Genomic DNA, 25,572 nt, shown 5'->3' with positions numbered 1-25,572 from the left:
GGGGGTAGTTGTGAGAGTAGGGGGTTCGTTGTGTGTGTGTGTGGTGGGTGTGAGTGTGTGGGGGGTGTTGTGTGTGTATTGGGTATTTTTGTGTTTGGGGGAATGGATGTGTGTGTGAAGTGTGGTTGTGTGAGACAACCCACCCCCCACACTCACAACCACCCCCCACACACACAACCCACCCCCCCACACACACAACCCACCACACACACTCATACCACCACACACACACACAACGCACCCCCTACTCTCACAACTACGCCCTACACTCACAACCACCCTCCCCACACACATCCCACACTCACACAAACCACACTCACACAACCCACCCCCTACAATCACACAACCCACCCCCACACTCACCCAACCCAACCCCCACACACAACCCATCCCCCCACACACACAACCTACCCCCCCACTCACACAACCAACCCCCCACACACACAACCCATCCCCCACAGACACACAACCCCCCACACTCACACACACCCCCCACACTCACACAACCCACACACACAGCCCGCCCCCCACACAAACAACCCACCCCCACACACACATCCCACCCCCCACACACACAAACCCCCCCCCAACAACCCACCCCCCCACCCAACAACCCACCCCCACAACCAACAACCCACCCCCCACACACACTACCCAACCCACCCTACACACACACTACCCAACCCACCCTACACGCACACTACCCAACCCACCCTACACACACACAACCCACCCCCCCACACACACATAACCAACCCCCCCACACACACAAACACCCACCACACACAACCCACCCCCACAACCAACCCACCCCCCATACTCACAACCACCCCACATTCACAACCTACCCCCCACACTCACACCCACCCAACACACTCACACCCACCCCCACACACATACCCACCCACACACACACAACCCACCCCCTACACTCACAACCACCCCCCACACACACACAAACACCCCCCCCCCACACACACACATCCCACCCCCCACACTCACCTCCCACACTCAACCCACCCCCCACAAACACACAACCCACCCCCCACACACACACGTCCCACCCCCCACACTCACCCCCACACACACACAGGCACCCCCCACACACACTACCCCCACACACACACACAAGCACCCCACACACACTTCTCCCCCCACACACACACAAGCACCCCCCACACACACACAACCCACCCCCCACACTCACACCCACCTCCCACACTCAACCCACCCCCACAAACACACAACCCACCCCCCCACACACACAATCCAACCCCCCCACACACACACAACCTACCCACCCCCACACACACAACCCACCCCCATGTGTTGAGGGTTGTGTGTGTGGGGTGTGGGTTGTGTGTGGGAGGTGGGTGAGGTTTAAGGGTGCTTGCGTGTGTGTGTGTGTGTGGGGTAGGTTGTGGTTGTGAGTGTGGGGGTGGTTGTGTGTGTGGGGGGGTGGGTTGTGTGTGTAGGGTGGGTTGGGTAGTGTGTGTGGGGGGTGGGTTGTGTTTGTGGGGGTTGGGTTGTGTGAGTGTGGGGGTTGGGTTGTGTGAGTGTGGGGGTTGGGTTGTGTGAGATTGGGGGGTGGGTTGTTGGGTAGGTGGGTGGGTTCTGTGTGTGGGGGGGTGGGTTGTGTGTGTCTGGGGGGGCCAGTTGTGTGTGTGGGGGGTCGGTTGTGTGTGTGGGTGGTGGGTTGTGTGTGTGGGTGGTGGGTTGGGTGTGTGTGGGGTGGGTTGTGTGTGGGGGGTAGGTGAGTGCGGGGGGGTGGGTGTGTGTAGGGGATGGGTTGTGTGTGTGTGGGGTGCAGGTTGGGTGTGTGTGGGGTGCAGGTTGGGTGTGTGTGGGGTGCAGGTTGGGTGTGTGTGGGGTGCAGGTTGGGTGTGTGTGGGGTGCAGGTTGGGTGTTTGTGGGGTGCAGGTTGGGTTTGTGTGGGGGCTGTGTTGTGTGAGGGTGGGGGGTGCTGTGTGTGTGTAGGTGAGTGTGGGGGGTGCTTGTGTGTGTGTGTAGGTGAGTGTGGGGGGTGCTTGTTTGTGTGGGGGGGGCAGAGTGTCAGGGGTGCTTGTGTGTGTGTGGGGGGGTGAGTGAGGGGGGGTTTGTTTGTGTGTGGGGGGTGAGTGTCAGGGGTGCTTGTGTGTGTGTGTTGCTTATGTGTGTTGGGGGTGCTTGTGTGTGTTGGGGGTGAATGTGGGGGATGCTTGTGTGTGATGCAGGTGAGAGTGGGGGGTGTGTGTGTGTGGGGGGGGGGGTGTGGGGGGTGGGTTGTGAGTGTGGGGAGTGGGTGTGAGTGTGGGGGTTGGGTCTGAGTGTGAGGGGGTTGGGTTGTGTGTGTGGGGGGGGGGGGTTGGGTTGTGAGTGTGTGGGGGTGGGTTGTGTGTGTGGGGGTGTGGGTTGTGTGTGGGGGTGTGGGTTGTGTGTGAGGGTGTGGGTTGTGTGTGAGGGTGTGGGTTTTTTTTGTGGGGGGTGGGTTGTGTGTGTGGGGGGTGGGTTGTGTGTCGGGGGTGGGTTGTGTGTGTGGGGGTGGGTTGTGTGTGCGGGGGGTGGGTTGTGTGTGCGGGGGGTGGGTTGTGTGTGCGGGGGGTGGGTGTGAGTGTTGGGGGCGGGTGTGAGTGTAGGGGGCGGGTGTAAGTGTGAGTATGGATTTGTGTGTGGGGGGTGGGTTGTGTGTGGGTGGTGGGTGTGAGTGTGGGTGTGAGTGTGTGGGGGGGGGGGTGTGTTTGTGGGTGGCAGGTGGTTGTGTGAGTGGGTGTGCGGGGTTGGAAGGTCTATGTATGTATGTAAAGGGTAAGTGTGTGGGTGTGTGTGCTTATGGTGGGGGTTGGTTGTGTGAGTGGGTGTGTGGGGTGGTAGGTCTATGTATGTATGTAAAGGGTTAAGTTTGTGGGTGTGTGTGTGTGTGGGGGGGTGAGAGGGTGGTTTTATTAGTTCTGGTTGGATGTATGGTGGTGTTTGTGGGAGGGTGAGGTAGTAAACAGGGTGGATGGGGTTGGGTTATTTGTGTTTCTCTTATTTTGTATAGGGTGTGTTCGGTCCAAGGGTGTGTTTGTGTGGGGGGATGGTTGCAGGGGCGAAGGTGTGTGGGGGTGTGTGTTATGGGTGTGTTGTGTGGGGAATAGGTGTAGGGGATGAGGTGTGAGTGTGTTGGTTGTGGTGTTAATGTGTCGGGGGTGGTGAGTTTGTGTGTTGTGTGAGTGAGTGTCGTGTGTGTGGAGGTGGTTGTGTGTGTGTGTGTGTGTGTGTGGGTGTGGGGGGGGGGGGTGTGCTTATTTGTCTGTGGAGGTGTATGTGTGGGGGTGTGCTTGTGTGTGGGGGTGGTGGTACGCTGTGTGTATGAGGTGGAGGTGTGTGTGTGTGTGTAATATTGAGTGGGTTTTGGTATGTATGTGTGTGTGTGTGTGTGTGTGTTATATATAATTATCACGGGTGTGACATTGGTATATAAAAACACATGCACCTTCAAATGCAACTTACTGTCAATATTTCAAAGCAATTGGTGAAGAATGTTAGGATATTTAAGTTTTTAAACTAATGAACCTTTTACATTTACGTTCTTATAGATTTCATGAATTCAGTCGAATTTTGATGCTTTGTGGTGAATTAACTCGCACTGCTAGCAATGTAAATGTGGTCCTGGCAATTCAAAGGTGAGGAAGACCTTACCGGGTATTTGAGCTGTGAAGGGCAGCCGTTGGTCTCCTCCGGGTGGTAGAACCACTTGACGCGCACCACCATGTTGGTCCCCCACGACTCCCACATGGACTCGATGCGGCCGATGTACGGGCGGTCGGGCCGGCCCGTCGACAGGAACACCGCGCAGTCGCCAACCTGTGACGAGGTGATGTAGTAACATCTTGGACCGGGTGGGGGTAGAAGTACATTTCACTGAAAGTGTTTGCAAATATAATAGTAGGTTAAAACTAGTTCATATGGGGGCCACCAGGTCCCGGGACAGGAGTTGGGGGAGCCACGGAGGCCATCTTGTAATTATGTCACACTTCACAGCGGCCGTCTTTGATTACATCACTTCTGTCGGCCACCTTGGATTATGATGTCGTGTCCACCATTTATTTTGTTTTCTACAAACTTCTGCCGTTTTCAATCGAACAAACACCCCCACTCCTAAATGGTGCACTTTAAGCTATGTACGCCATCTTGAAAATATTTAAATTATAGAAAATCACTGAGAAAAAGTAAAAAAAAAAAAAACTTAATTAAATTTAAATATACCCCATCATCTGCTGGAGGCAATGCTGGAGGCAATCATCCATTATTTTTTTTTTAAAGTGGTGAATAACATTTTTATTTCATATGATGGATGTCGCCAATGAGTGTATTGTTAAGACCTATGTAATGTGACGAGAAAAGAGGAAATAAATAAATTATTTTAAAAATTTATTATATTTTGTGGGAAATCCCTGGCTACTGTAAATCCCCATTCTTTGGGGAAATACCCTTTCTGTGGTTAAGTCCAAGTCAGATGTGCAGATGTGATGTTACAACTTTTCAGGTTCAACATGAGTGGTAGAAAGCAGGATGTTGTATGGCTTTCATTTGAACATGCTGAGAACCAAACTAATGTAATAAAAAAAAATGTTCAAACAACCCTGTTTTATTTCTTACCCTGCTTGCATGCTATCAGTCTTTATTACAGAGTTTTTAGAAATTCTTGGTGAAATTTAAGGACTTATAAGGGCTATAATTTCATTCAGAAATGTAAAAAATTTCCTTGACTCTAAAACAATGTCTACCAAATAAAAATATTACCCTAGAACAGTAAAACCAAATTACAATATAAGCTCCAAAAAGCTTAACTTTTTTTATAGGTACATTTTTACTGAAAAAACTACTTTTAACTTTGAAATTGACTGGATATTTTTTTCCAAGGGAAACCTATAACAGTCTTGAAAATATGATGCCAAAATTATGCAGCAACCATAAAATTTAATTATTAAAACTCGTCAAAACCAAAATGATTAGATACTGGGGAAGGTATCGTCCAGTAGAAACCAAAATAAGGATCGCTCAGAATGTCAAGTCAAGTATTGAACTACTGCGTCACTCGTTCGAAGTATGTTATTAGAGGCTGTCCAAAAATACCTGGCAAACTAAATTCTGACCTTGCTAGTAACATTGTCATCAACAATTTTATAACACAGGTTCTTTTTTTTAAACATACAATAAGTAAAATTAAATACAATGAGCAATTTATCCACTATTCACAAGAATATGCTGATTTTTATGTTATGAGATACTTCCACGTGATTAAAGTAGACTGTTTACAACTATTTGTATTAAACGTTCTACTATAAACTAATGGGAGACAAAAAAAAACTGATCACAAGGTTGCTGGAATTTCAACTTTTCTGCACCTTTTTCTGACTATCTTGGGACTTTCTCAGAGATTTGAGACCCACACACTCTGTATAAACAACACAAGACTGAACTCTGATGAAATTGGTAAAACTTCATCACTAATATCCACGAACTCTTGTAGTCCAGATCAGTCAATACGGACATTAAGATTCAATACTCATCATATATTTTGCGGTGAATTCTACAGCTACAAGTAAGGAATCAATAAATTAAACAGTAACCAATTTTATGCACAACTTTCAACTACCAACATTTCATTGATAAAAATCCTTTTTTTTTCCTGGATTGAGTGTAAAAATAAAACCAATTTGTGTTATACAGTGGAACCCCTGAATTACACTTTCAAGGGGAAAACTGAAAATAGTGTTATTCGGGGGAAAGTGTAATTGAGGGGAAAGTAAAATTTTACTAAAAACTTCATGAAGATATGTATAATTCTTCAAGTCAACGCTTGCTGTAATAAAATTTTACAACAATAACTATAGGTAATATTTTTGTTTGCAACTAACTTGAGTAGTTTAATGGCAATTTCAAAACTTTAGTAAAAATAGGTTATAGGCCTCACATTTAACAACTTGACCTGTCTCATCGGCATTAAATACGTCCTTAGGGTGATAACCCTTCAACACATCTGGCAAAGTGTTTTTCCAGTGTTCAACTGTTTCCAGATCAACACTTTTGCTTTCACCGCAAACAGTATGGTACACAACATTATATCTCTTTTTGAACCGATCAATCCAACCATTTAAGAGGGTGAACTCAATGCCTAAGCGATCCGCAATCTGCGTTGCTTTCTCGTGAATCAACCTGCCGTCCACTGGAATGTTTGCTGCTCGTATAGCATCAAACCACACCTTAAAAAAGCCGTCCAGTTCTTGATATTTGGACACCTTCACAGTTGTAATTTTTTTTTTTTTTTTTTTTTTTTTTTTGCCATTGGTCCACTTTGTTCTGCAGCATTTTCGATGAATGTTCGATTACAAACAATTGTGTTTAATGTAGACACGGGAATATCCAATGCCTTGGCTAAGGCCACACGCGATCCAACGTGGTTGTCAAACTGCCTCAAAATATTACATTTTTGCTCAACTGTTAAAGCGTTTCTTTCACGACCAATCGCCATTGCACGAATATTGCGAAAATTTAATCACAAACGCGAATAAATTATCTGTAGAACGTGTCAATAAAGCGCGAAAATTTACGTCAAGGTAAACAAAAACAAAGCCCAGAATTACTGGTACCAAACCAACACAGGAACACAGAGGTTCGCAGTAGTGTTGCCAACATTTGCCAAGGAGCGAGAAACTGTACATGTATGTGCTACGCGGAAGTGTTCCTTTCACTACATGGAACAATCTGAAGAACGAAAAAAATTTTGTAACAATAAAAGCACCCAAATTTCCATTTGCGACGTAGTGCACAACATGTAAGTACGTAACGGAACGATACTCTGTTCGAGGAATCGATAGAATCGAAATGGAATATGTATTCTTACTACAGTTGCGGTTGGCAACACGTAACAACAGCGCTTTATTCGATGACAACAACGGTGTATATCACCGGAAGGCATTTGATTTTACCGTGTGATTAGCGGGAATGTAATGTATTGTAAACATAGGACAAATGGCGGGACCAGCAAAAAATGGTTTAATTGACGGGAAAACGCTATTCGCGGGAACGTAATTGCCGGGTTCCACTGTATAAGAAGATTTCTGTTAATAGGATCATTATATTTGAAAAATTTTGGTAGTGCTGAGTGTTCGTGGAAAAAGTACTTTCTATGGGGTTGATTTCTGACCGATGGCTTTTCTTTCCACTCATATTTGAAGCTTCTTGTTTTAAAAGAAGCTGCACCGATGAAAGTGTCACCAGGAAAGCTCTCGTAAACTAAGGCCTTTGAATATATATACTGTATAGAAGTCGCCAGCCCAGGTTAAAATTTCTAATACGGTTTTGAGGTAGTTGGTTAATTCACCGCCGCAATCGCCACCATCTCTAGGGCATCGACTCGTGGTGGTCCCTAGCGGACAAGTGTCGAACTCTTCAAACACCCCTTCCCCCTCTCGCTGAACGACCTTGAGCTGCAGTGAATGATAGGTGGGGGGTGCGGGGAATGACAGCGGGTGACAGTGCTGCGCTCTAATGTGTAAATAACAACTTGAGACGATACAGGGTGTTACGGCAGCGCCATGCAGCGGTGAAGTTCCCAAGCTGCTCTTCATACACTTCTGAAAAACGTAGAGTAAATCCTATCCACTCGCGACTTCTATACAGTATATATATTCAAAGCTAAGGCTAAAGGAACGAGGCGAGTGTTGGGGTGAGGAAGGTGCAGATCCGATACTCACCCTTATGGTCTCCTTGCCCCTCTGGATGGCCTTGAAGAACTCCTTCTTGCCGCGCCCCTTGGCGCCCGGCCGCTTGAAGCCGCGGCCAGACCACCCCCACAGCTGGCGCGCGGGGAGGAAGGCGGCCATCTTGCTGCGGCTCTCCCCCGACGGCTGCCGCTCACGGCCCTTCTTCGCCTTGACCGCCTCCTTGTCCTTCTGCAAGCCGGTCATGCGCCCTTCATGCACCCCCTTGTGCGACACAGGATCTACAAGGACCCCATAAGAGGCCACTCCAGTGTTTCAGGGGCACTACGCAACCCACGTTAACCTCATAAGATTCAATGCTATTTTCATTTTGCTTATAACTAATTAACTAATATAGATTTCGAAATGATGCTTGCTTTATATGTAAGACAACGACGCTCTTATCAAAGCCCCTTTCTTCAAAAACGTGCATAAATTGTGGTTTTATACTAATCTCTACAAATATGCATAAGTGTATTGTCTAGGTTTGAAAAAGGAACCAACCCACAATTTTGTTATATTTTATTTGAAAATAAATTAAAATAGTAAAAGGTTGATAGTTCCGTCGTTATCAGGGGCGCAACAACTAAATTTCCAAAGAAGGGCAATATACCTTTTTATAAAGAATCATCGATCGTATTTCAAGGTGGAAAATGGTGCTATTTAAGCAGTTTTATTATCTAAAAATTGATTACACAGCACTTTCTTTACCCCTGTTTGCCCCCACTTCAAGGTTTCAGAGGGGGGCAAAACAAAATACCCTTGCGCCCCCCCCCTCCCCTGTTGTTGCGCCCCTGGTTGCTATTATTATATCAGTATTTATACTAGACCATTAAAATTATAACCACATTCGGTTATCAATACGAGAATTACAATTTATAATTAAGTTTTACTTCAAAATACTCGGAATAGGGTTTCATGTGGGTTGGTTCCTTTTTGCATAACTGCGTCCTTATATTTTAGTGAGATAGTGTAAAGTGAAAGGAAAACAAAAACGACGAACGGGAACGTCACCCACCTTGCCCTTCTTGGCATCGGCGGCCGGGACTGCAGGGCCCGCGGTCTCGGGGGCGGTGGGGGTGTTGGGGGCGGGCTCCCGGGCATCCTCCCCGCCGGCCTGCAGCTGGTGGATGGCCGTCTGCTGGATCTCCAGGATGTCGAGCTGCTCCAGCACCGGGGACAGCCGCGACGAGGTGTCAGCGTCACCGCCTGCAAGCCCCCACCGGCGCACTCGCGTGAAACATCCAACCTCTCGGAGCACTTCGTTCGGCGGGAGCAGTCCCGCGGACGTTAACGGAAATACCTACGTAGGGGCCGTGCCAAATGTCGCGAAAAGATTCAGAGAACAGCTGGAAATTAAAAATATTGTCGTATCGCTTTTTGTGTTTCGTGAACGGTCTTGAGTTTCTTCGAGTTGCCTGTCGATTGTTGCAACACCAATCACGGCGAGAACAGCTGAAAATTAAAATTTTGTATCGCTTTGTGTTTCATGATTGGTCGAGTTTCTTTAAGTTGCCCGTCGATTGTTGCAACACCAATCACAGTGAGAACAGCTGATAAATTAAAATATTGTCGTATCGCTTTGTGTGTTTCGTGATTGCGTATATTTACCACACTTGGTATTATTTTTAACAATTCTACTTTAAATGTTGTGTCAGCGTTTATGAGTTTATTTCCAACATGAGATGACACGAATTTGCTTGCTACCAAGGATAGATGTTTACACATCACGAGATTTGCTCACTTTTTTTTTATTAATTCTCTATTTTTATAAAGAAATATTTTGAACATGGGACAATGCACGTCATATTTGCATGCAGTGTCCAGCTGTGAAAACGTGAAGTTAACTTGTTTATTGTGCATATTGTAACACTGAAACATTTTAATGCAGTTAGTATTACAAAACAGTATTTACAAACATAAAAACCTCAAAATCTCGTCTCTACTAATTTTAACTTTGTTTACTGATGCCTCACTTCAGTTTTTAGTTGCACAATAAATACAAATAGTTAGTAACTGTCTAGATATTTCATGAAAATTGTCTGTTCGAAATTTTTTGGCTCATAACATTAAAACCAGCACATCCAGCGATAATTATATCTATTCGTTTTGTGTTTAGTTTTGATTATTATGTGTAAAATTGATTCCGTGATATGAAAAAAGATGTACAAAAATTTGAATAAAAAGGGTTTGGAAAAAGGCCTTGAAGTTGATTCTCTACGCATTTGTAACAGACCCTGAACAAATTCTCTAAAAAGCAGGACCCTGTGATATTTTTCATTTCAATAGGGGAAGCGGAAAGAAATGGACGGGAAGAAGACGTGGAAAGGAGAGTAAGACCTTCAAGGGGGGGAAAGAAATGAAAAAGGGGGGGAAAACCCAAAAAAGGAGGAAAGAAAAGGGAAATGAAGGGAGGGAAGAGTCTTAAGGGAAAGACATGGAAAGGGGAGAAGACCTGAAAGGGGGGAAATAATTGGTAAAGGGAGGCGGGGCAACATGGAAGACAGAAAGGAGGAAAGACATGGGAAATGAAGGCGGGAAAGACACATAACACAAAGACACGGTAGAGAAGAAGACATGGGAAGGGGAGAACACCTGCAAGGGGGCAAACAAATGGAAAAGGGGGGAAAAACACAGATAGGAGGAAAGACAAGGGAAATGAAAGGGGGAGGACACTCAAGGGAATGACACGAAAGAGAAGACATGTAAAGGAGGGAACACCTACAAGGGGGAAAAGAAATGGAAAAGGGGGGAAAACACAGGAAGGAGGAAAGACAGGGAAATGAAGGGGGGGGGGAAGACACTTCACGGAAAGACACGGAAGAGAAGACGACATGGAAAAGGGAACGGCCAACATGGAAGGGGGAAAGACAAGGGACACGGGGAAGGAAGACACAACACTCACTGGTCTTGGAGCTGGTCTCCCCGGAGGAGCCGGCGCTGGAGTCCTTGTGGCGGTGCCTATGGCGGCGGTGGCGCCGGCGGTGGTGGCGCCGGTGGCGCGGGCGCTCGTCGCCGCCGCAGCGGTGGCGCCGGTGGCGCCTGCGGCCCGGCCCGTCGGGAGACAGCGCGGCGCCACTGCACGACAGCAGGCGCTTCAGCTTCTCGCGACGCCGCTTCTTGAGCCGGCGGCGCTCGCGGCTGCTCAGGTCGCACGGCCGCTGCAACGACACAACACCACCGTCGTGTCATCGGCACTGCGCTGTCCCCCTCCCCCCCACCCTCAGGGCTCCGACGTACACACACACACACACACACACCATCAGTAGAGACCTGCAAAATTCGCGGATTCATTTCGTCATATGCTACAATTCAAATAATTATACCTTAGTGCTGCTACATAAACTGTCCAAAAAATATTTGTGTTCACCACCTGCGACAGTGTTCTCTGAACGTTTGTTCAGCACTGCAGGAAACATATGTGACCAAAAACGGAATCGTCTTGATCCAGACCGTGTCAAAAACCTTGTTTTTTTTAAATAAAAATTTAAAGGGTTTAATAATTCTGCATAATGTTTAATTTTATCTCTTAACTTATAAATTATTTTATAATTAACCCTTGAGATCTGGATTCGGATTCGAGGGGTGGATTCGAGGTACTGTTTGGGATTCGAATTCAAGATTCGGATTCGGGAAAAATGGAATTCGACCTATCACTAGTATATACTAAAATTTAAATAATTTGTATATTCTTAACAAAAGCCTACCTTCTAATTATCATTTGATAATGATTGAATTTTTTTGAATCTCCTAGGGGGAAAATTTGTTTTATAGCACACCTTGTAATTTTACCTAAATGAAGATTTGTAATACACGGCACGGAAGCAGCCCCCCTTTCAATACGGGTCTAAATTTCAAGAATAGGGAATAAAATAAAACATGAGCAACAACAACATAACTTTCAAAAATAATGACAACCTGTTTTAATTTGAATTTTCAAAATAAAAAGTATATTTACAGGCTTTTTTTGTGGTTAAAAATGTTCCCTAAACTGCCCAAAAAAAACCTTACTTTTGTTTCTTTTGTAGATAAATAATGCTATCTTTATCAACTACACAAGACTGAGTTTTTTTTTTAATGTCAGAATTTACCTACCTTAAATAATTTTTTCCGCAAATGATTACAAATCATTTTATGGTATGTGAGGACTTGATGAGCTGATAGGGTCATACGTAAAAAAAATATATATATAATTATACCCTTGTTGCTAGATGTCAACCGCATTTACGGATAAGCCGCTTTAATAAAGCGCAAAATTCTAATTTAGAACAGGTGGGCTAGAAATTTTCCAGTTCCTAAACGATTTCATTACAAAATAATTTTAATTGCTGTGACACACAAATGCCCTCATCGAGCGGCACTTTTCGTTATGCTGTCACTGCCTCGAGGCAAAGATGTTTCACTTGGAGGATTACCTCGTCCTTGCTCCGCTGTTCTTCCTGCAGCCTCGACTTCTTGCCCTCCTCCCGGGACTCGCCCCCCGCCGCGTCGTCCGGCCGGGGGCCCTCGCTCCCGGGGGCTGCCCCGCTGACCTGGTCTTCGTCGCCGCCGCCCTTCGCTCCGCCCTGTCACACACCCCGTGCCGATTGGTTCGTTTGTTTCAATAGGGTTCCACGCAGGCTTCTGTGAACCCTGCATTTTTTCATTTGAAACGAATGACACTATATTTACGAATATCAGATATTTTTCTTATCAAAATTTTGAAATAACACTGGCATTATTTTTCAACATTGTACAGGAGTCCAAAAATTTTTTTTATCCAAAATACAGTTAAAATAAAAAAAGCACTATAGATGGAACCACAATAAAGGAGTTTACAAAAAAGAAATAAAACATAGCAATGCATTTTCTAAAACAAAAAATTTGGAAGTTTGAAAGTTGTTTTGTTGATTTGAATATTATTAATTATTTCATAATCAGTGGTGTACTTGTTAAACATAAAAAAACAAAGTGTTAATTTAATTTTTAGGAATACAAATCTTAATTTCTCAGTAAATTAAATAAATAAAATTCTTATTTACAAAATATTCACACACACACACACATACATATAAAGACAAGCAAAAGCAGGAGTACAAGACTAGAGTGAGATCACTGATAAAGCAAGAATGATGGTATGGCCACGTGCAGAGAATGGGAAAAGAGAGGCTGAATAGGAAAATGATGGAATTGAAGTACACAGGAGAGAGACCTCAACGAATACTAAGGAGGAGCAGATAAAGGGAGATACAGGTGAGTGGAGAAGAGTGGAGTAAAGTGAAGGATGAGGAATTGAGAAACAGAGGAAGACAGATGCATTTAAAATAAGAGATGCACAGTAAAACAAATTAAATTACTTTTACTGGAAGCAGTTGATGATGATGATGATGATGATGATGATGATGGTGTGACTAGAGAAAATATTTCATGGGTTTTATTTTAAGGCAAATTTCAATTTTAAAATCAGTAGATGAGTGTTATTCGTTTTATTTTACATGAAATCTGTTTATTAAAAAAAAAGATAGTTTACTGATGCTCCATGATACTACATATCGATGGCTTAGAATGAAAACCTCGTATCTCAATTTTTGGACGAAAATACGTTTTTTATGTTTTTGGCTGGAAAACCTCGTATCTAACAAAATGTTTGGCTGAAAGAAATAAAATGTGCATCCTACTGCTTTCTATCGGGAAAAAAGAAACCACGTACATCAGTAGAACGGTTTTTTGTCTCTGCTGTAAAATTTGCATTTTATGAGGTACAAGGTTTTCATTCTAAGCCATCGATATGTGATTTCTCCAAAAGATGTACAATAAGTCCTCGGTTTACGTCGGGGTTACATTCCTGAAAACCGCGACGTAAATAGAAACGACGCAAAATGAGCCAAGTTTCATGCCACCGGCCGGCCGGAAGCGCTGGCATACAGACGTGACAACGGGCAATTTTATCAGCAAATGACAACCGACAGCGTGGGAAACAAGTCCAACTAGTACTTCTCAGCTTTATAGAATGGTTATTTAACCAGCTGCTTTATTACCTTTATTGATTGAAATATAAAAACAGATATATAGTACATACTGTACGTAAGAGCAGGAAGCGTCCCTCATGATGTATAATAAGATAAGGCGGTGAACGTGTAGCTTACGCTACATAGCATAAATTAACTACCGAAGGAAACAAAGAATTATAAACTAATTATATACGGTGTTTTGGTTAAAATAAAGATTTACGGTCATTGTAAACGACGTTATTTTGAATCGGCGACAACTTAAATTGAAACATGAGTACTCAAACATTAGCGACGTTAATCCGAAACGACGTAAATCTGTACGACGTAAATAGAGGACTTACTGTATAAGGACTTTTCCAGGGATTTTTAAGTTAAAATCCCCAGGGTTTTTCTCGCGACCAGCTGCAACCTCCCGGGACGCACCTGGCTCGCCGCCTTGGGGCCGGCGAGGGGCGTCGCCTCCGCGCCCGTCCTCCTGTCCTTGGAGTGGCTCTCGCAGCTGGTGCCGGAGTTGCGTCGCCGGCGCTTGCCCAGCGACAGCAGCGGGTTGGGGTCGTACTCTGCAGACACACAGGCTCGGTCAGGACCGCCACTCCGACGTAAGCACGTCAAAACACAGCATTAACACCGAAATGCGAGTTGTATCACGGACTTGAGTAGCATTCAATCCACAGATAATTGAAAACATACAAAAAAAAATTGTCTGTAAAGTCGGTTTACGGACGATAGTTTAACGTGACGTCATAACAAAACATTGATGAAATGATTGCATACTTTTATGAATAAAATTGAATCATTTTTATTGAATTATCACTATTTTGTATGGATACAAAGAAGGAGTGAAATGAAATCTACAATTTAACTGATAAATTTACTTTTATTTGCACTCATTAATTCAAATATGTTTATTACTTTAACAAAAAGATTATTTTAACTTTAACTTTTATACATGTTTGCTATTTAATTTCTTTTAATCTGTGTTATTCTGTTAAGGATAGGACGATGATAGGAAAAGTAGGAAACAAATGGGAGTGTTTCAAGTTTAATGTGCCTCGAAAAAGTCAAATCGATGGTTGTTCCAATCGAGTGGAAGAGAGATGGATGTGGCGCAAGCGTACAATGAGCGTAACGGGACACTGTGTAACAGGAAATGTGCATTACAGGACACTTTTTCGTGTGTGCAGCCGGCGTTCATCTATTTATTAGACGTCACGTTAAAAAGGATTATTTTAATGTTTGAAAATCAATGAATGTCATTTCCGGGGGGAAATTTGTACCAAAGTGCATTGACCAGAAGTAATTTAATTTGTTTTAAATGTGCATCTCTGATTGAATCACTTTCAAACTAAAAATGCCAAACAATATGTATTTATTGTTATGAATTTATCTGTTTTAGACCAATTTGTTACCAGTATTTATAAAAACAAAGAATAATAGCACTGAAATTTTACTTTGTCTTACAAATTGAAATTGAACTAAAAATAAAGCCACAAAATCTTACAAGAGAACTTAAAATATTTCCTCTGTTTGCAGAAAATGTTTGTGAACCACTTCAACACATTTTATGTTTCATCACATCCAACTTATTTGTACGAATCCATCAAACAAATAAAATCATAAAAACATAATTATTTGGCCTTGAGAATACTAAACATGAAAACATGAAATGCTGAAATAAAAACTGCAACGCAGTATTGCCACCTGGCATCCGAGGTCAAAAGCAAGAATCCACCTAAAAAAAATCTTTAAACAAGAGTGACTAGGTTGGTCAAGTATGAAAAAAATTCCGGATTAAAAAAACTTTTTATTTAAGTGTTTTTGATACTTAAGGGTGCGGTAACATGGGACTTCGAACTATTTCAGGTAAATATATTTTAACTTTTACAGCAGTTACACACAGTCTGAACATGTTTCATTCGAGGCCATTTCTCATTCAAACTACATAGTTCTAAACGACATCTCTATTACATTAACCTTTGATTGGCTGTTGAGAATATAAACACTGCTTAGTGGAAAATGCAACATGTAATTTTTTACTGTCAAAAGTTTGTGTAATTTTTTACCTATTGCAACTAAAAAGAATAACAAGTATTTCATAATTTCAAAATTGAAGCTGACTGTAACTCTCTAACAGGTGTAAACTTGCTCAAATAAACGGGATCGACAACAAATTCATTAGTTGACATTAGACAGTCGGTTTTGTGTTTTAACATACGTTATACCGACTACAGTGTAACCGTACACTTTCGTGTTTGTAAACATGTTTAACTTAAGGGGATAATTCTGGTCAGGTATGTATCTGTGCTGTGATAAGCGCGACGCTCGCTTTTGTTCCTAGCCTCTGAACTGGCCCACAGTCTTATCATGCATGGTGCAACTATAAGAATATATGGCAGAGAAATGAAGATAAAGATGTATCGCAAGTCCCTTCAGCACTATCAAGAATCTGTACCGGTTATCTTACGCCTCAAATTATTCTGAAAAAAAAAAACCAACATTTTGGCCGTTCTAATTCTTCTAAAAAATACTGTTTTAAACACTTTGAATCCGGAATCAAAACCTACTTTTTCTGCCCTTTAGGGAATTTGGGAATTTTTTAAAATGCTTTTTTTTTGTGAACAGACCCCTACTCGGATATCCGGAGTAGTTTTTTAAATCGCATTGTTTTTTTCCTGAAGCTTTTGCACCGTGTTTGTGCCCGGCAGCGACGCCGCCAGGATTTGTGAATTGGGGGGGGGGAGGGGGGGGGGGTTAAGAAGCATGGGCCCCCCGTATTCAGGGGGGGGGGCCCCTCCCCCGGGAAAAATTTGTATTTTAAGGTGGAAAATAATGTGCTATTTTAGCAGTTTTCGGTAATTAAATTTAAATATTGTATATGGTAAAAAATTTCATTGATTTTAATGTGAAATTTGTTTGAGTGATGAATGAGAAATTAATGAAAGATTTGGTGCTAAGGGGTTTGAACCCCTGGCTGCGCCCCTGGTGCCCGGGTGGGCGGGGCCCTGATGGCCCACTGAGCGGGAAACGCACCGACGATGGGGTAGTCGGCCGGCAGCAGCCGCACGTCGTCCACGCTGATGCGGCCGTTGTCTCCGTCGTCGAACTCCACGCTGACGAACTGGGCGTCCAGCTCCGGGTCGGGCGAGGACGGCTCGGCCACGGTGCCCGGGTACAGGCAGCGGTACTGCTGGCTCCAGTAGGCGCACACCCGCGTGCCGGGCGTCAGGGCCGCCACGCTCGCCGCACGCACCTCCAGGATCTGGCGGCACAGACACCTCGGTCAACCACGGGGGGGTGTTTCCTCTCCCAGGGGAGAAGAGGGGGGGGGGCTCTCCCGGGGAGAAGAGGGGGTGGCTTTTCCAGGGGGAGGGGGGAGGCTCTCACAAGGGGAGGGGGGAGGCTCTCACAGAGGGAGGGGGGAGGCTCTCACAGGGGGAGGGGGAGGCTCTCACAGGGGGAGGGGGAGGCTCTCACAGAGGGAGGGGGAGGCTCTCACAGAGGGAGTGGAAAGGCTCTCACAGTGGGAGGGGGGAGGCTCTCAGGGGGAGAAGGAGGCTCTCACAGTGGGAGGGGGGAGGCTCTCACAGAGGGAGGGGGGAGTCTCAGGGGGAGGGGGAGGCTCTCACAGGGGGAGGGGGGGAGGCTCTCACAGGGGGAGGGGTAGGCTCTCACAGGGGGAGGGGGAGGCTCTCACAGAGGGAGGGGGGAGGCTCTCACAGAGGGAAGGGGGAGTCTCACAGGGGGAGGGGGAGGCTCTTACAGGGGGAGGGGGGGAGGGGGAGGCTCTCACAGAGGGAGGGGGAGGCTCTCACAGAGGGAGGGGGGAGGCTCTCACAGAGGGAGGGGGGGAGTCTCACAGGGGGAGGGGGAGGCTCTCACAGGGGGAGGGGGGAGTCTCACAGGGGGAGGGGGGAGTCTCACAGGGGGATGGGGGAGGCTCTCACAGGGGGAGGGGGGAGGCTCTCACAGGGGGAGGGGGAGGCTCTCACAGAGGGAGGGGGAGGCTCTCACAGAGGGAGGGGGAGGCTCTCACAGAGGGAGGGGGAGGCTCTCACAGAGGGAGGGGGGAGGCTCTCACAGAGGGAGGGGGGAGTCTCACAGGGGGAGGGGGAGGCTCTCACAGTGAGAGGGGGAGGCTCTCACAGAGGGAGGGGGGAGGCTCTCACAGAGGGAGGGGGGAGGCTCTCACAGAAGGAGGGGAGAGGCTCTCACAGAGGGAGGGGGGAGGCTCTCACAGAGGGAGGGGGGAGGCTCTCACAGAAGGAGGGGAGAGGCTCTCACAGAGGGAGGGGGGAGGCTCTCACAGAGGGAGGGGGAAGGCTCTCACAGTGGGAGGGGGGAGGATCTCACAGGGGGAGGGGGGTGGCTCTCCCAGGAACTCTGGAGAGATCAGCAGATAGCTCTTAGTGGGGTGCCAGGGGGGGAAAGTTTCCTGTAATCTAAAGCCTCCGAGGGTTCTCTGGCCCTGTGAAGAGCTGACACAACAGCGAGCGGCGATACAGCCCCGGTTACTAGCCTGAACGGCTGGGTGACTTGGAAGTCCGAGTGTGATGTGGCAGATCAGGGTGGGCACCAGGACTAAGGTCTAAAAACACAAAAGACTGACTGAGCTAGGGGGTAGAGGGGGTGATGCTGGGATGGGTAGGCCCGGACTCTCATCATAGCCAACTGTCTAACAGCACTCCCGGCGTATCCGTATCCATGCCCGTGAGGGCACCATACCGACTTGTTGAGCCTTACGGCTAAGAGCGCTGGGTTAGCACAGAAAAACACCCTTAATCTACTCGTGTAATCTAAACGTATCACATTCCCACACAATCTAGTGGAAACAGCAAAACTGACATTGGTGTGACATATATAAAAGCATTCATGGTGATAAATATAAAAATTAAAAATACATTTGGGTTCTGAACAGCTAAGTTTGTGTATGATGTGAAAGGCGAAGAAAGAAAGAGATTGAAAGAGAAGAAAGCGAGAGAAAAGACACATACACCATTTCAGTTTTAACAGAGTATGGCCACGCCCATTTTCTGTTGTGTGTATTTGTTTTTTTTTAATTATCTTATTCAAGGTATTATTTACATTTTAGTAGTATGCCTGAAGTTAAAAATGACAGTGCTGCAAATAGATAATCATGTTTATCATATTGACGTTATTAATATTCGTTTAATATTTGGTAATGACTGCAACTGTAATGACACTGCTAATATCCAGTGTTTACGAGGTCTAAATTTTGAAAATTCTCCTCCACAACTTGCAGAAATGCTTCCATGACACGTTCTAAAGCCCGACAAGCCAGTGAATCTTTTGTGCAATGCCGACCAGTGTTTATCAATTACTAACGTCGACCATCTCAGCACTTGTAGTCGCCTGCGTTAAATGACCAGCGGGTAAGAGCTGGAGACCTTTAAGTCTCCGCTTCACTTGCTATGTTGGTTACCGCATTTAAGAATCTTTACATTATATATTATTAACAATTTCTTTATATGTTCCACAATATCAACACTGAATTTTTTTTTGTTGCCTATTTTGTTGCAAGATACAGAAAAGGCAATTTCATCTTAGCACATGTTCAATAATAAGAAAGGGCAAGATTATACGGTGAACTGCAATAAATACAGAAATAACACCAAAAAAGCATGTCAAAAAATGCAATGCAAGTTAATACACCAAAAACAGCAATGTAAGTTAGTTATAGCATGGAATTTAAGTAGCATTTAACCAAATCTTAATTCAAATCATATATATTAAAAAAAAAGAATCTTTTGTGATTTCCTGAAGGAAAAAAAAAATTGTTTCAAAGTACATTGATCACAAAACAAATTTATTGGTTTAAATTGTGCATCTCTTGCTTAATAATTTTCAAACAATTAACGCTTGCTAATTGTTGTGAATGTATCTGTTTTTAGATCAATTTACAAAAAAAAAAAATATTGTAATAATGCAGCATATAAATTTTACCCCCATTTTGGCAAAGTAAAAATTTAAAAAAAAGCATTTATAAAAATTGGTTGTCTGTAAAGTCGGTTTACGGACGATAGTTTAACGTGACGTCATAACATTGATGAAATGCTTGCATACTTTTATGAATAAAATTGAATCATCTTTTATTGAATTATCACTATTTTGTATGGACACAAAGCAAGAGTGAAATGAAATCTACAATTTAATTGATAAATTTACTTTTATTTGCACTCATTAATTCAAATAATATGTTATTACATTAACGAAGAGATTATTTTAACTATAACTTTTATACATGTTTGCTATTTAACTTCTTCCAATCTGTGTCAATCTTTTAAAGGATAGGACGATGGATAGGAAAAGTAGGAAACGAATGGGAGTGTTACCAAGTTCAATGCGCCTCGGAAAAAAATCAAATCGACGGTTGTTCCAATCGAGTGGAAGAGAGATGGATGCGGCGCAAGTGTACGAGTGTAACGGGACAAAGCGTAACGAGACAATGTGCTTAAACGGGACACTTTTTCGTGCGTGCAGCTGGCGTTCGTCGATTTATTAGACATTGTCACGTCAAAATGAAAACAATAACAAAATCCTGTTTTAAATAAACGAAATCGTGCTCTAAATAAAATCTTGTCTCTAATAATAAGTAATGACTTTGAATACATATACTGTATAAAGTCGCGAGTTGATAGGATTCACTCTACGTTTTTTCAGGAGCGTATGATGAGCTGCTTGGGAACTTCACTGCTGCAGTGCGCTGCCGTAACGCCCTGTATCGTCTCAGGTTGTTATTTGCACGTTAAGAGTGCAGCACTGTCGCCCGCTGTCATTCCCCGCACCCCCCACCCATCATTCACTGCAGCTTGAGGTCGTTCAACGGGAGGGGGGAAGGGGTGCTTGAAGAGTTCGACACTCGTCCGCTAGGGACCACCACAAGTCGATGCCCCTAGAGACGGTGGCGATTGCGGCGGTGAATTAACCAACTACCTCAAAACCGTATTAGAAATTTTAACCTGTGCTGGCGACTTCTATACAGTATATATATATTCGAAGGTGACGACGAGGAAACGAAGGAATCGAGACCGAAGCTCGGAGCTTGAAGACGAGACTCACGGCGTCCCTGAGGATCTCCTCGCGGGACAGGATGTGCGGGCGGTTGCCCCGCTCCCCGTCCAGCGTGATGCCGTACACGTCCGGCGCGCGGATGGCACCGATGGTGCCCGCGTAGAAGAGGCCGCCCACCACGGTGAGCGCCCGCTGCCCGTCCACGTTCAGGTGGGCCTGAGTCAGCGCGCACGACGCTGCGGGAGAAACACGCGCGCGGCACACGCTCAGACAAACAGCCGGGAGGGGACTCAGCCTGGGTTCCCCACACACATATCCTGGTCGTACACACGCATTCCAAGGTCAAGCGTGTTACGTAATAAGAATTTGATTTAATCAAAATGTGCTATTACTCTTCTTACAGTGAATAACTATCATTACTAGGGCTGGGCCGATACCACCGATAGCGATTCTTATGGGCCGATACTGCCGATACTCGATGCCGATACTAACCAAAGAAATTTTTATGTTATGAAAGGATATTTTACTTATAAAGTATTTTTTCCCCCCCATATTATAATGACAGAGTACCATCATTCAAAACACTTACTAACATGCATCTTACAATAATATTAATAAAACACACACAAATACTAATTTTTCAGCCCACATGTTTAAGCACTGCCCAATTTTGTTCACAAGGGTATAAAAATATGCCCTTGCTATCTTCATTTGATTGAAGAGTGAAGTATTTCCAAACTTCACATCTCTTCCCAGCCGTATCATCACACTTAGAAAAATCTTTAAAATATCACTTTAGGTTTAGATTTTAACAATTCAAGCTAACGTAAATACTAAATTGTAAACAAACACAACAGCATAACATCAGCAAAGCCATAGATATATAAATAACATGGAGAGGGGGCAAGCTACTCAGACGTTCTTGAGCAACTGTTTCTATGATCGCGAGTGCTGTAAACGTGATCGCGAGTGCAATTTACTTTATCGCGAGCACTGGTAAATGTAACGTGAGGCTGTCTTTGCTCCACAGTTGGCAATGAATATTTTTTTATTTATTTATTCAGTTTCTGTTCAGTGGATCCCATATGGAGTTAAGGGCTCCGGGATATAGAACAAGTCAAGTCAATTTTATACAGATAATACATATATACATACATACTGCACAAGTACAATTATTAAACATTATAGAGTACATTGGTACATAAGAAATGGTATAAACTCAAGTTTAGGACATTTATACATTTATAGTACGCACATCTCTATGGTTCTCGGGCTACATTGTATTTTTAAAACAATCAACACGACCGGTTTTCTTTATAACAGTAGCGATATGGGAATGAAACTTAAGATAATAGTGCATAAATTACAAAATTAGGCAATTATTTTAAAAATTAGTTTTGACTTACAAAAAACCAGTTGCGTGAAATACTATTCCTTAGTGATTTTTTCTAACAAAAACAATATAACACAGTTTAAGAACTTGGACTGAGGTATCGGCGCAAAGTATCGGCAAATATTTTACAGATGCTGCCGATGCCGATACTCTGAATATCGGCCGATACTTAAGAATCGGAATCGGCATCGGCCCAACCCTAATCATTACATTATCAAACCACAAATTCTATATCAAATTAATACTTCCATTAAATGTAATTAAATCAAATGTCTTGGGTTTGATTTAATATGAAAGTAATATAAGCATCTGTTTATATTAAATACACTTTCAAAATAAACTACGTACGAAAACAAAGTATTATATGATTTATAAAAAAAAAATACAAGAAATCTGCATCATAACAATATAAACTATGTACTCATAACAATATAAACTACGCACAACTAAACCAATTTGAGTATGATTCCCAGTGGATGTCAAAAACACTTATTTTCATAATTGGGAAAAATGGCGGCAGATATCATGAGTAAATGATGGGTTTTATTGGTTACTTACGTTCCACCCATCAAAGGACTCCATTGCATCGCTACACCCCTCATAGTCTAGTGGGAACCCCCCCCCCCCCCCCCCCTAAACACACACACAAGAAGTTAAACCTCAACCAAAAACATTAGAAACTAATACCGGACAGCAGTTATATACTTGCAACACAGGTGACAATGTGAAAAATAACCTAGAGGCATGAAGTGTGACAAATATGTTATGCATAAATTGTTAAAATATATGTTATATAATTTGGTATCAAAAATAATTAACTCCTTTTTAAAGAAATTTTGAAGCAATGGAGGAATATTTCCCCCCTATAAATATGTACAAATTTTTCTAAGAGAAAAAAAAGATATATTCGTTGTCATGATGTTGATATTTATTAAACACACTATAAAATCTGAGCGGTGACCGTAAAATCATACAGCGGAGAAACGAGGATGAAGGTGCAACGCAAATCCCTCAAGTACTTTCAAAGAAAATGTACGGGTTACTCATGCCTAAAAATCACTCTGAAAACACACCTTCCAGCCATTTTTGATCTTCTAAAAAATACACTGTAAAAAACTTGACCCGGAAACCGAGCTCCGTATCGGCCCTCAGAAAAAAATTCTTAAATGCCCTTCGTAAACAGACCCCACTCGGATGGATCAAGTATTTTTCAAATCGCGTTGTTATTTCCTGGAGCTTTTTGAGGGGTGTAGCGATGCAATGGAGTCCATTGATGGGTGGAACGTAAGTAACCAATAAAACCCATCACTTACTCGTGGTATCTGCCGCCGTGTTTCCCAATTATGAGAATAAGGGTTTTTGACATCCACCGGGAATAACACTCAAATTGTTTCAGTGGTACGTAGTTTATATTGCGCACCGTGTGTGTGCCCGGGTAGGCTGGTGTCTTGAATAATTTGTTTTTTTATTGTTGAAAGGGTTTCGCGCTGCAGGTAGAGAGGGGGAAGGAGTGGGGAGGGGGAATGGGGCACAGACCTTGGCCGAGGCGACTCAGCACGCTGAGCGGTAGGTCCTCGCTCTCGCTGGTCCCGCCGCCCGTGCTGCCCTTCCGCGCCTTCTTGGCGGGGCCCGCCGCGTCTTCGCGCTTGTCCTTCTCCTTCTCCTTGGCCCGGGGCGCCGGCGCGGGGCGCTGCCTGGGCCCCTTGGCGTCTCCGCCGGGCCGGCGCTTCTGTGGCCGTCCGGGCGCCTCCGGCCTCTCAGTCTGCACGCAGTCCCGCCAACCCGACAGCACGGTCAAACACCCTCTCCCGCAATCGAAAACCGAGGAGCTTTTTTTTCCCTACTTCACAAACCCCTTTTAACTCATTACCTTCACCGCTATTGAGACACGGAAAACTACAGTAGAACCCTGTTATAATGTTTTTTCAAGGGAGCACAAGAAAAAAAAAAACATTACAAGCAGGAAAACTTTATATAAGCAGGAAATCTCAATTTAGCACCTGACAATGTTCGAGCTTTGCACCAACGGACTCGCCAAGCTATGTAAACAACTTTAATGTTAAAAACCAAAGATAGTATACTTATTTTCTGAAACAAGCCAACAATTTTTCAAACTTCGTCCTTATGGGGGAAATATTGGGACTTTAAAAATATTACATTATAAGCAGGAAAACATTATATGCAGGGACATTATAACAGGGTTCTACTGTATTTGTGACTAGGAGGTTGTAAAGCGCCCCGTTGGAAAATGATGAATTCAGCAAACACTTTAATTAATAAACCAAGGCATGTATTTGAAACGTTACTCTATTGTTAAAACATCCATTTTCTATTTCATACACACATCTCTACGGGAGTAGCCTAATTGTTTGTGCTTCACAATACGCTCGTCTCGAAGGTTATGCATACCAGTCGGTGAGTTAAGTGATGATCGTAAATGTATACAGTGGACTCCCGATTATCCGGGTGTGGGTTATCCGGTTTGTGCCGTATTTCCATAAACCACGAAAACGAGAATTATTTACGACTTTTTATTTCTGTGCACGCAAAATTGCAACGGCACTTGTGCAGCATTGAATACAATGCAAGTAATTAGCAATGCAACGAATTAATGATGTTGACGAAACATCAAAACAATATTTTTTGCTCTTTCCTCAACGGCCGTTCGCTTCCTCCATCGTACATTTTATTTCCGATGACGTCAAGAGTTTCGGCCAAAGTTTGCATTCCGCCATCTCGCTTGTCCCGGGTGTCGGCCATAGCTCTGGAGAGAAAAGCCAGAAGCTTCCAGGGATAGTTTAGCTTGCGCCTACTAGGATGCACTAGTTACAAATCATGGCAGAAGTGCATCTAGTAAATAACAAAGAGTCAGGAATTACTTTAACAGGTTCAATAATCTTTCTTATATAGAAAACTTTAAGTAGATGCTTTTTTTAAAATCTTATTACAACTGATATATATCTCCCATATCAAAAACATTATTATTTAGTAACTCAGAAATGTTGGCAACGCCTACATAGGAATGTTATGCCCAAACCTTATTATATAAACAATGCAGTATGTGAATTATTAAATGTTAATTTCAAGTAGTTGAATCTCAAAATGTTTATTTAATATTTATTTAACCGTACTTCTAACGTATTTAGACATACTTATATTAGTAATGTATAATAATTTTAACGGTAGTAGTGCCATGATCAAAATGGTAGTCAGCAAGCACAATTATCTAATTGGCAAACAAATAATTTTGACTAAAATAATCTTACTGGAAAAATTAATTTGACTAGCGCTGTGTTACAGGACCTAATTAGGGCGTTACTTCGAGGGGCGTCTGTAACAGTGTTTGACTAGATAGTTGTAATAAAAAATATTTTTAATAGTTTTTTACTTTGCTTTAATCGTATTTTTTGGTTATCTGTTAACCCCTTGCCAA

At 43.7% G+C, this 25,572-nt stretch overlaps 1 protein-coding gene across 3 annotated transcripts in view; it reads right to left on the bottom strand.

Moving 5' to 3' along the window:
• Positions 1 to 25,572, bottom strand: part of LOC134541199 (BAH and coiled-coil domain-containing protein 1) — a 279,429-nt gene that overhangs the window by 59,689 nt on the left and 194,168 nt on the right. For all 3 annotated transcript variants that reach the window (XM_063384445.1, XM_063384447.1, XM_063384446.1), the window contains 9 exons: positions 23,676 to 23,901; positions 20,795 to 20,982; positions 16,748 to 16,976; positions 14,141 to 14,277; positions 12,143 to 12,292; positions 10,633 to 10,888; positions 8,746 to 8,936; positions 7,722 to 7,919; positions 3,661 to 3,825 (listed from right to left, as the gene is read on the bottom strand). In XM_063384445.1, coding sequence (XP_063240515.1) covers positions 3,661 to 3,825; positions 7,722 to 7,919; positions 8,746 to 8,936; positions 10,633 to 10,888; positions 12,143 to 12,292; positions 14,141 to 14,277; positions 16,748 to 16,976; positions 20,795 to 20,982; positions 23,676 to 23,901 — 1,740 coding nt within the window. The remainder of the gene's footprint in view (positions 1 to 3,660; positions 3,826 to 7,721; positions 7,920 to 8,745; positions 8,937 to 10,632; positions 10,889 to 12,142; positions 12,293 to 14,140; positions 14,278 to 16,747; positions 16,977 to 20,794; positions 20,983 to 23,675; positions 23,902 to 25,572) is intronic.

This window comes from Bacillus rossius, chromosome 18, assembly GCF_032445375.1.
Source record: "Bacillus rossius redtenbacheri isolate Brsri chromosome 18, Brsri_v3, whole genome shotgun sequence".
NCBI lineage: Eukaryota > Metazoa > Arthropoda > Insecta > Phasmatodea > Bacillidae > Bacillus > Bacillus rossius.
Note: the sequence above shows the minus strand (reverse complement) of the source record. Positions and strands in the feature narration are given on the sequence as shown.